Consider the following 12,164-nt stretch of genomic DNA (forward strand, 5'->3'; position numbering starts at 1 on the left):
AGCGACTTCACATTTCATGGTGTGTGGCCAGGTCGCCTCGGGTCCAGCATTTTTTAAATACAATGCTGAAACCTTTCTCGACTAGATGTGGGAGCAGAGACGTCAGATCCCAGCTGGATTTGGATCCTGAAACCATACGTGCACCGGCTCCTTGCCCACATCTCCCTCAGGTGCACGCGCTCACAAACACACAAAGTCTCTTCAGCCGAGTCTTTTGTTTTTTTCAGACAATCTTCCTTTAATACAAAGTCAATATATATATCTACATACACTGTGGTCGGAGTAACCACTTTTAACTGGTTGGTTTGGAAATAACAGCGTGAGAGCAACAGGGGCCTTGCTTTCATACAAAGGGGGGAGAAAAAAAAGAAAAATTAAAAAGGGAAAACGAAGACGCTTTGCGACACCCACCCCCCGCCTACTCAACCACCTCTCAAGCACTGACCTTTCTCTACTTCGTACCTAAAGAACCGGTTGGTGTGTTTTGAGTAATCATGGAGGGGGGGGGGTTCACTCTGCCCTCTCCCCCAGTTATACGAATCCCCTCTGGAAAGTAATAAAAGTGAGGAGTGGTATAAATCAATGGCCCCTTTCTGGGGCACTTTTAGTACCATTTATATTGCCAGAGGTGGGGTCACCTGTATCCCAGAAAATGCACTGTGGGCGAGGGAATGGGGTACAAATAAAGCCAGCCCTCTGCCCCCCACCATATTTTCCTCAGAAGAACTTGGGGGGCGGGGGGGGGGGCACAGAGGGTCACATTTTATCCTCACAACAGCTCTGTGAGGTAGGGAAGGCTGAAAGAAGTGACTGGCCTGGGGCCACCCAGTAATCTCAAGGCTGAGCGGGGTTTCAAACCTTGGTTTTGTACATCCAAACTGGAAGATCAAACGGCGTGTTATGTTTCCGCTGCTTCTGTAAAGGAGGGAGCACGAACCTTTCCTGCTGTCGCCCTCCCACTAGCCTTCTTCCTCTGCCCCCTATTTGGGGGTGATTTTTAGCCGCTGGGAAAGAGTCTCGGAGCTACTCTTGCCGTTCCCCTTCCTCGAAAAAGCTACATTTGGAAGAGAAAACGTTTTCCCCACGTGCCCAAACAGGGCAGAAAACATAACGTGCTGCTTGATCCGAAAGCTCCTGGCCAAGGCCCCACAAATCCTGGCCCGCCACATGGAGCCCAGCATTCCAGCCACAGATGGGCGCCTCATAAGCCCGTAATAAATCGGGTGTTTCTTGGAGGAGGGACCGATGTGATCCCACGGGGCAGGTTGGCCACGTTCAGAGTGGCTGGGTGGAAGCTGTGTGAGCTCGTACTTGGCTATGGGAGAACCTTCTGGGCTAGCCCACCTTCCTGACAAGTTTTCCCCAGGGGGTGCCACCACAGCCCTGTACTTCCGGTCCTCCGCTTTCTGGCTTGGGTCCCAAATGCCAGTCTTTCGAATAAGATGCGGGCTTCTAAATTGAACCTCCCCTCTTGCCGGTGGTCCCTTGAAGAACAAACGTGGTAGCCCGAGGAGAAACGAAGGGACCCTTCCCACACTGACTCCTCTAACCTGACGCCCTTTCAAAGGCTTGATATGTGCTCTTGAAAGGGAGAAAAAGGAATATTAAAAGCAGCAACATTTTTGTTGTTGTTGTTCATACATGAGCAGGTTAAACTTCTTTTAAATGGTAAAAAAAAAAGCAGTTATGTAAAGTAGCATTTTTCCGCATGACACGTCTCTCATGTACCACAGCCATTACACGTAACATTTCTACAGTGAAAAAATAGACTTGTCTTTGAACAGAATATGAACAAATAAGTAATTTTTTTTTGTAAATTCATCGACTGATATCTTTTGTAAATTTTTTTACATAGTTTAAAAAAGGAAAAAAAATACACTATTTAAAAAAAGCAAAAAAAAAATTAATGTCACTTGCTAAGTTACATTGATAGCTTTAAAGAACGCCGCTTCCAGGTTTTTTCTTCTGGCCCTTTCTCTTGTCTCGGTCTAATCCTGCCTGCAGTAGATAACCTCCCCTTGTTGAGTGCCCCCACCCCACCCCACCCCACACGGGGCTCTCTCAAAAATCTGCCATTTTTCTCTTTGGCATTGGGGGAGGGACACACCCACTAAAACACCTTGTTGGGAAAAGTTAATTTTGATGTGCAAATGGAACCAACAGAGGGGAGGATTCCTTTCGTTAAAAACAAAACATGTTTCGTACCTCACGTCTGAAAAGGGGAGGTAGGTGGGAATGAACCAAAATGATCTAAACACAGGGAGGTTCGGGGGGTGGGGGGGTGGAGGGTCATGTAGAAAAAAGAAGAAGAGAGGACGCCCCTCCCCCGTTTTAGAGAGCCTGTGTTCGGGTCCCGAGAGGCTCCTTATTGCATGGTGGTTTTGCTTTCTGAAATAGAAAATGAGGAATCAGAATACATGAGGAATGTTCCAAGCGCTGAAAAGATGAGCTATGAAAATGGAGGGGGGGGGGGGGAGAGACCCATCGGCTTTTGCATTGTGGCAAAAACTCCCTGAGTCCGGTGGAAGGACAGAGATTTCACCTGTATGACTCTGGCATGATGCGTTCTGTTTTGGATGAAATTATTCACTGCGTTCCTGTTTGTGTGTCTCCCCACCCCGACCTTTGGCACACCCGCGAGTGACTTCCTGTAAAGTTTTTTTCAACTAGATTAGTATGTAAACTGAAGCCTACAACAATCTCTTAATTGCCTTGGTCCAATCCTTTCTTCCGTGATCTTTCTCCAGCCTCTCTCGGCGCTTCTTCCAAACCAGGCTGCTGTTTTCCGTGGTGTGCGTGTGGCGCGGGGCTCAAGGGTATCTTCTTGTTTTAATTTTTTTTTACAAAAAAAGTTTTTGTTAAGTGTTTGGATTAGTTCTGTGCCGTCCAAGCGCTGCCGTTGCTTCTGCACCGCGAACACCAAATGAGGTAAGAACGAGTTCGCCACTTAAAAAGGAATCTTCTTCCCGAGCCGCACCCCCCTCTCCTGCTTTGCGGTCCAGGGTCTTAAAAACAACAACAACCCAAATCAGATGCACGGGGGTCCCGAAGCCACGGAGCGAAGGGGGGGGGAGTATATTTTTTCCCCTCTGCTGCCTCCTGGCTTGCTCCTCTTTTCCCCCACTGGAGCGTCCGAAATGGAAAACAAAAATAAAAAAAAAGGAAAAGTTCTTCTGGTTTCAGTTTTTGTGGGGGTTTTTTTGTTTTAAAAAGGTCAAGCTCACCTCTCCAGTTGGGAAGGGGCCTTCCGGGACTTTAAGTGGTAAAGAGTCCGCAAGATGGATGGCTTTTTTTGTGTGTGTGTGTATGTGTGTGTTTGTTTGTTTTATGTTGCATAGTGATCAAAACTGCCCAGGTATTCCAGTGCTGCTTGATAACAGAACTGATATTCGTCCTGGAGAAGGAAAAAATGGAAGAGTGGGAGAGAAGAGGGAGGAAGAGGTTATTAACACAGGGACCAGATTACCTGTGTAAACACAAGACCGGTGCTGCACTGCTCACCGGAAGACAACAGTCCATCTAGGACCATGAGGAGTGAATTTTACCTCCAGTTGGTGGCGGGATCATTTCCATTGCCGCTGCATGGCGAGAACCTTTGGCACTCATGCTGGCAGGGGCTGATGGGAATTGTAGTCCATACCAACTGGAGTGCCAAAGGTTCGCCACCACTGATTTCTAGGACAGCATCCTGTTTCCAAAAGTGGCCACTGACATACCCCAGAAGGCTTTCAAGGGAGGCATGGAGAGCAAACACCTCCTTCTGGACGTGGACGTTCCCTTTTAAGGTTAACGTACCACGTCTGGCAGCAAGGAATGCTACAAGCCAACTGCGGTCATGAATAAACACCTATGCATCTTGTGGGATGTCCTAGCCTGGTGGGAAAAGGAGAAAAATGATCTGTCTTCTCCACATTTTCTTCAGCCTGCACATAATTTTCCAAATTGACCAAATTTTTTCCAAATTGAGTGTGTGAAGACATGCTGAAGCATCGAGCACCCATGGGTTGTACCTGCTGTGTGGTTAATGACTGGGGGAAGGGGGAACTAGATACTTTTTAGTTTTAACGTCTCATCAGTAATTGCAGTATTACAAGAGGTGACGCTTGCGAATCGTCTCAGTTTAACCCTGCAGAGCAAGTGACACTAAATAATATTCCGTCCCTGTCTGTTTTTTGGTCTGAAATCCTGAAGCGTGGCTGCCAGCGGCAGTACAGGAGTTCTGGTATTCGATGCAGCAAAGGTCTGTCCTTGTAGAAAGCAGATGGTTAAGTTCCAAAGTGTAGCCTCTTGAGCAGTGTTTCCCAACCTTTTTGAGGTCAGGGTACCCTTGACCTCACTCTTCATATTTCACGATACCCCTGCCGCCACCCTCCACCTTCCCCTCCCATTGCCCCTCTTGCCACACACCCCCCACCTTCCCCTCCCAGGGTGAATGGTTGCACTAGGGGTGGTGGTGGCTGCTGACTTTGTGGGAGGCCCTGCCCCATGGGCCAGCTCCATGTCCTTGCTGGCGCCTGTGTGGGAGACACCACAAAAATGAGAGGGATGGGGGGCGGTAGTGTTGCCGCGGTACCCCTGGGACATGCTCACGGCACCCCAGGGTACCAGGGACCCCTGGTTGAGAATGGCTGCTCTTGAGCATTCCCCAGGTGTCATCACCCAATTCCCCAGGTGTCTCTCATGAGTGGTTCGGACTAAGCTGTGAGCCACGAGGTCCCCATTCAAATCTCCTCTTGGCCACAGAAGAAGAATGAGGCTGGAGCCAGACTACTGAGCTAAACATGGAAGCAAAGATGATTCCCTTCTGGTGGTGTCTACGGTAGGCACACCTTCATTGGGTCACCTTTGCTGCTGGTCCAATACAATGTGTAGGTTTTAGAAAGGATATAAAAACCTACTGAACCTGTAGATCAGAGAGGACCGGGGAGGGGTATACACAGGCTCAGCTCTCCTCTTTCCAAGTGTCCAACTCAGGGACTAGGATGGGAGAAGACTGGCAGCTTCTCTCAAAGCCCCCCGGCTCCTAGTGGAGTTCTGAACCTCCTCCTCCTTCCACTGTCTGCAGTGTGTGGATCACAACTTTGAATTGCATATTTGTTGAAAGGATTCCCGAGGTAGTGTACGTGAAGCCGGGCTACAAGCATGCTAAGTACTGTTGATAAAATGTAATCAAGAACCCAAGAGAGTCACTAGCAGCCTTCTGCCCCCCTCAACTCCAATGTGCCCATGGGATCCCCCATTCTGACCTCCGTCTGCACCATGGCGGGCCTTTGTGTCCGCAGCATCTTCACCGTCTGGAAAATGTCCACCACTCCCTCGTAGCGCATCCTTTCCAGGACGATGCTCAACGTGATGAAAACCCCAGTCCTTCCTACGCCCGCGCTGCAGAAAGAAAGGAAGGGAGAAGATGCATCACAGGGCAGCCGGAGGAAGAACGGGACTCCTCAATGAAGGGTGGGATCCTTGGGGAAGGAACTGGAAAGCCTGCAGTTTTATCACACACACACACACACACACACACACACACACACACACACCATTTTGCAAAAGTGAAAATTAAAAGGACCTTTGTGAGCTCCCCCCACCTTTGTCGGATTTTAAGCTTCCCCTATATTGTACAGAAAACAAATCCTTGTGCCTGTAACGACAGCGTTCTTGGCCGCAAGCCATGCGTGCGTGTCTTTTGTTCTCGTGGAGGCAAAGAAAACATCCTGTTAGGTGGGCGACAATGTCAAGTTACCTGGCTGGAGAAAAAAAAGGAACCTGGTGGAGCTCAGCAACCCCCACCCCTCTGCAGGCAGCAAAACCAACCAGCTGACATCACACTGCACAAACTCTTCTGGCAGACTCTGCAGTACCGTAGCCCTCCCCTACCCCTTCTAGCAGACTTTACCACAATGGGGATTTTTAAAAAACAAGAGCTGTCGTTGGTTTGGGGCTGTGGCTCAGTGGGAGAGCATCTGCTTGGCGTGGGCAAAGTCGCAGGCTCAATCCCTACCACCTCCAGTTGAAAGGTCGGGCAGCAGGTGATGTGATTCGCTATAAGTCAGTTTCATGTGCTCCCACTTCCGTATGCCATTGTGCTGGCGAGGGAATCGGATCGAATCCTCGCTCAGCCACCGGAAAGCGCACCAGGTGGGGCCGACTGTGGTCTCTCGGCTTAACCGACCTCGCAGGGTTGCTGGGAGAATAAAATGGAGGTGGGGAGAAGAAACGTAAAAGCAACTGTGCTGGCTCAGACCAGTGGGCCACCCGCTCTGCTTCATAAAGCTGCCAACTGGACGTCTCAGAAAGATCCACAACTATCCCTGCAGCTGTGAAACTCAGAGGTATACTGCTGCTGAACATGGAGGTTTCATGCACCCACTGTGACTTTAGCAGTTGATGCACTTTTCCTCCAGGGATCTGCCTCCAGGGATCTGTCTCTTTTCCTCCAGGGATCTGTCTCCAGGGATCTGTCCCTTTTCCTCCAGGGATCTGTTTCCAGGGATCTGTCTCTTTTCCTCCAGGGATCTGTCTCCAGGGATCTGTCTCTTTTCCTCCAGGGATCTGTCTCCAGGGATCTGTCTCCTTTTCTCCAGGGATCTGTCTCTTTCCATGCCAAGTAACCTAGTGGCCATCCACACACCCTGTGGCAGTGAATTCTCCGAACTGATCAGTCTTTGACTGACGAACTGCTTCCTTTTGTCAGTCCCGAGGAGATCTCTCGCGTAGGCTGCCCTGAGCCCCTTAAAGAAAGGGGGACACAGAAGTGGACAAGCTGTTGTGCTTCCTGATTCCCTTTGAGCAGGTGGCCAAGCCCCTCGTTGGCATTAAAGAGCCGTCTGTTTCCCTGCCTTCCTGGCCACCTGGCCAAGCTTCCTCGCTTGCCACGCTCGCGGGAAGCCGGGATGCTCTGGCAGACAATGTATTTCTGCACGGCACCTTGGCACTGCTGCGCCCGTTCGAAAACGAGCAAAGCAAGCCCGCTCTGGACGGGAACTTCAATCCCTCCAGTGGCGCGATTAATCAACTAAAGCTTTAATCGCAGATTAGCACACACATCCCCCCCACAATCCCTGCCCTGGCACACTCAGGCGCAGCAAAAAGATGCGGAGGATTTTGGAGTCTTGAAAGGGAGTTTACTGTCGGGAAGAGAGACGAGACGACTTCACGCCTCCGTGAGCCTTGATTCGGCAGAAAACTCTGCAAGATGGCTTTTTGAAAAGGGAGGTTTGACCTGCACAGGATAGAGCAGTGAGCCCCCAACCTTTGCTCAACAGTGGAGGAGAGCCTTAATGCTTATTTTGCAGCAAAACAACAAAAAAAGTAGTTGATGCCATTCACAGGAAGAGAACTGCAGCCGTACAAATTTGTACATGTGCACAGAAGCCGTAGGTAAGAGCCAGACAAGCTGCCTTCTACCAAGCTACACTTCTGGTCTCTTTAGCTTTGGATGGCCTACTCTAATGGGCAGTGGACAGCCTTTCCTGACCACTGCTACCAAAGATCCTTTAATCACAGATTCCCCCCCTCCCCCCAAACATTTCTGGGATTGTCTGCCTGCAAAACAGGTGGCCAGCTGCAGCATTTTATTTCCCTTGAGAAAAAGAGAACTGATTAGGTCGCCAGTCGCAAGACAAAGCTGCCCTCATGAAAAAGCTCATTGGGAAAAATTGTTAACCGGCTGTAGTGGGTTTTCTGGGCTGATGGTTTTTGCTCCTCATGTTTTGCTCCCATCTGTGGCTGGCACAGTCAGAAGCACAGCACAGTACAATCTGTCTCCCAACCCTAACATTTATCCATTTTACAGATGGAGAACACTGATGCAGAGAGTCTTAGGCGACCCCTGTGACCCAGTCACGACCCACAGGTTGAGAACCACTAACTGGAGATATGAGGGACTGAACCCAGGGACCTTCTAGAAGCAAAGCAGATGCCCCACAATTGGTCCCTCTGTACTGTACTTGGGCCCTCTATTAGCACCCTTGAGAGCCAGTGTAGTGTAGTGATTAAGAGCAGGTGGATTCTAATCTGGAGAACTGGGTTTGATTCCCCACTACTCTACTTGAGTGGTGGAGGCTTATCTGGTGAACCAGATGTGTCTCTGCACTCCTACATTCCTGCTGGGTGACCTTGGGCTAGTCACAGTTCTTTGGAACTCTCTCAGCCCCACCGACCTCACAAGGTGTCTGTTGTGGGGAGAGGAAGGGAAAGGAGCTTTTAAACCTCCTTGACTCTCCTTACAGAAGAGAAAGGTGGGATACAAATCCAAACTCTTCTTCTTCTACTTATATAGAAGTGAAAAAACCATAGAAGTGGGAAAAAGGCTTTTGAAAGATCTGGAGATGAGCTAAAAATTATCTTGAAATACAATGTGTGTGTGTGTGTGTGTGTGTGCGGAGGAACAAACTAGCAAACTGAAGAGCCCAAGTGTGCAATTTTCAGTTCTGGGAAAGATGCACCAAAACAGTCAGGGGTTAATGATCGAGGCAGACGGGAAGCTCTCACAGGGTCACTGTACTCTGGCTCGCATGAGAAAATTTACTGCAATTAGAAGCTAGCTTTAAGGAATAACACCAAGAACAAAAAACCCTCCATGCTCTGGAAGCCAACGCTCTCGGCTTAAGTCTTGCGCTAATGAAAGAATCCTGCCAGGGATTTGGGAAGCGAGGAAACACTTCCAAGGCCAGCCAATCAGGAGGCAGCGACGGGCTTCCCATCTGACAGAGCCTTGGGCTTAGCAGGGAATCTGGCTGAGCATCCATCCGCGTGGCTCTGCTTAATTCCAAGGTGCGAAGGAGCGGGAGAGGCCCCTGCAGCCCAAGGAGAGCAGGCTTCGTGCACCCGCTTAACTCCCCTCCCCCTTTTTATCTCGCTCTTTCCCCAACTTACCTGCAGTGGACAGAAATTGGGCCGTCTTGTCCAAACTGCTCCTTGGTTTTGTGTACCTGCCCAATGAAGTCGATAAAGCCTTCCCCGGATTTTGGCACGCCTTGCTCCGGCCAGTCGGTGAACTGGAACTGGCGGACGGTCCGTGACTGCCCGTCCTGCAAGGCAGCGGAAAAGAAGTGAAGTTATGTGGAGGAGACACAAATGCAACAAAACACAAAATGAGGCTTATGGACCGATTCTTGGAAAAGAAGGAGAAGGGAAGAAGAGTTGTATTTGCATCCCCCGCTTTTACTCCTGAAGGAGACTCAAAGTGGCTTACAAACTCCTTTCCCTCCCCCCCTCGCAACAAACACCCTGTGAGGTAGGTGGGGCTCAGAGAGCTCCAAAGAACTGTGACTAACCCAAGGTCACCAAGATGCAGGGGCGGAGCAAGGGAAAACTGCACCTGGGGCACGCGTGTGCCCCACGCCCCTGCCATGCCCCCGCATAGGGACGTGCCCAGGCATTGCGGCCCTCACACCCTGTTGGCGCTACGCCACTGCCCAGCTGGCATGTGTTTGGGTGCACAAGCTAATCTAGTTCCCCAGATAAGCCTCCACAGCTCGAGTGGCAGAGCGGGGAATCAAACCTGGTTCTCCAGATTAGAGTGCACCTGCTCTTAACCACTCCACCACGCAGGCTCTTAGGAAAACAAGATTATACAGATCTGGTTGGGTATTCACCGCCCCCCCCCCCCACTCTCCCCAACAAGGTTGCATTTCCTTCTGCAGTCAAGGTGGTCCCGTCTGTGAAGGTCGAACTAAGACAGTCCCTCTGAGCAAGTGCAGAGCACTGTTCCTTCAAAGGCAGGCCAGCTTTTCTTTTCCGGGCCCCCTATTCTTAGACCGAGGTCTTGAACGATAAAACCGTAACACTAGCATTAAGACTCATTTCTAAATACACTTCCCCTTGACTCTTCTCGGCAGTCCCTAAAAACTAGCAACAAAATACGTACGTCGAGGGTCTAAGTCTGTGGTGGCGAACCTTTGGCACTCCAGATGTTATGGCCAATTGGCCATGCTGGCAGGGGCTGATGGGAATTGTCGTCCATAACATCTGGAGTGCCAAAGGTTCGCCACCACTGGTCTAAGTCCTCTAAGAGGAATGAACCTTTTGCTCTAAAGTTGCTGGAGAAAATATGGACTATTAAAACCTGGCATAATCCATTTTAACCTATGTTGGAACACATAAGGGCATTGCAAAAGGGTATGTACCAAGGAGTCCGCCAACTGGAGAGGGCAGGAACATAGGTGGCCTGAAAAAGGGATGCTTAGCAGACGACCCAGAAAAAAAATACCGGAAAAGGGCAATTAAATCTTGAATACAGGAAGATTCTATATAAATTTAAACTAACCAGAGAATCCACGCAGGAGGGAAGATTACCCTTAGATAGAAGAATCACGACAAAAGGAGAACATGTCCTCCGAGAAAGCAACCACGCAGAGGCCACTGCTAGCAATCTTCTCTAATGGTCGGGGTACAGACTTCCCCTCCGTGAATCTAATCCCCGTTCAAAGCCTGTGGCCATCTCGCTATCTTGTGGTAATGAATTTCCTGCTGGCTGGAAGCCGGTCTGAATCCCTCCCAAAGCCGCATCGACACCGGTTACTTCCCGCAGCACCGGCATGAGCCCGAGACCCTTCCCTTGATTGGCCTCTTTTGCATTGGTCCGAACGGAAAAGCCGCACGGGGCTACAAAAGCACTCCCGAAGGGCAGCTGCTCACGAGGGGTCACTTTGCAGGGGGACGCGGAAGCGAGGTGGTGCGCTTCCCGTCACACGTACATGCACATCTAAAATATATATTGTATTTTGGCTCCAGAGACTATAATAATCTTTTGAAACGAGTTCAAAGAAATTACGCAGCAGGAGGCAAGCGGCTGCCAGTGGAGAAACGCAGCGGTGGCTTCAAGTTTCGTCACCGGTGCACAGGCACTTGAGAGACAGCCGCTCTGCCTGGTGACGCCGCCAGGGAGTAGAAAGATTGCAATCAGCCAGTGGGAAGAAGAAAAGGGATAGCTGGGGGGGTGGGAAGGGGGCTGAAAGAGCTGCATTGCTGGTGGAAAGACATTTCTTCTGTGAAACCTCCTCTGGGGGTAAAGGGGGGAGATTGCTGCGATTCGGGTCAACAGAACATTCCATGGGGTGGGGAGCGCTTGAAGATAAATGATTCCTTTTTTAGAGGAAGGGGGGAGTGCCTGGAATAAAACTGAGGAGAGGAAAGCGTGCCTGCTCTCTGTCCAAGTATGTGGGGGTTCTCACCAGACTCCAAAAAAGGCCCCCTGGCACCACCCTGTTCTGCCAGTAGGCAGATTGGTTGTGCACAGGACTGATTGGCGGGCGTCCAGAACGCCTTCCCAGAAGCCACCAACACCCGAAGCCCAGAGAGGTTTTGTGTCCAGATTAAAAACGACAACAACAATTTCAAAATTGAACATTCATGCAGAGTTTTAAAACACTGAAAAAAGGATGGCACTGAAGCATTATGGGAAGGACAAGACTCACAGCTGAAGTGGTACCGTGCAGTATTAATCGTTTCAGTTGCAAAGCGTGGCAGAGTGGTGTGCTGCAAATTCCCACTTAGGGGAGGAGACAAATTCAGGGATAAATCTCCTTAACCCTGCTTGTAGCTGAGGGCTGCACGGAGCCATCAAATTCAGGGTCAGTCTGGTTCTGAATACCCAGTTCTCCAGTGATCATAAAGACAAACTGTACTTTGGTTTCACAGCCAAATGACCGAGAATTGAAAAAAATAAAAAAACCCTAAACACTCAAAGACTAAGTATCAACAAACCGAGAAAAGCTTGCCAAAATAAAGGACTGTGTGAAACATCCCTAGATGTGGCGTCTGTTTATTTAAATACAATTGCTTAAATAAAGCAGTCCTAATGGGAGTGGTGCCTAGCGTTAATAGCGCTTAACAAACTGAAAAATCAAACAATCCCAAAGAAATACAGCCCCCCCTTTGATGACTCTTAAAAGATGCAGTTTATATTTATGATTCCCGAGCTCTCTGTATCTCCCCACTTATTTTTGATTACTGCCCAGTTCTCCAGACATGCAGGAATGAAGGGTTGTTGACTTCCCCATCGCTAGAAACAGGATGCTGAGCTAGATATGAATTGGCTCTGATCCAGTGGGGTTCTTCCCAGACAGCAGGGGTAGGACAGGCTGTCTGGTTAGAGAGTATGCCATGCTGGGGGCCAGATGCATCAAAGATGGGACTCTGTTGCTTTCCTTGTTCATTGTTAA

At 49.7% G+C, this 12,164-nt stretch overlaps 1 protein-coding gene across 1 annotated transcript in view; it reads right to left on the minus strand.

Annotated features, from left to right (window-relative positions):
• Positions 1 to 212: 212 nt before the first annotated feature.
• The window catches only part of PTPRS (protein tyrosine phosphatase receptor type S), a 362,151-nt gene continuing 350,199 nt past the window's right edge, over positions 213 to 12,164 (minus strand). Inside the window, 3 exon segments of the mRNA XM_048496069.1 lie at positions 213 to 3,394; positions 5,247 to 5,382; positions 8,875 to 9,029. Of these exon segments, the coding sequence (XP_048352026.1) occupies positions 3,326 to 3,394; positions 5,247 to 5,382; positions 8,875 to 9,029 (360 nt within the window). The 3' untranslated portion in view covers positions 213 to 3,325.

Source organism: Sphaerodactylus townsendi, linkage group LG05 (genome assembly GCF_021028975.2).
Source record: "Sphaerodactylus townsendi isolate TG3544 linkage group LG05, MPM_Stown_v2.3, whole genome shotgun sequence".
In the NCBI taxonomy this organism is placed as follows: Eukaryota; Metazoa; Chordata; class Lepidosauria; order Squamata; family Sphaerodactylidae; genus Sphaerodactylus; species Sphaerodactylus townsendi.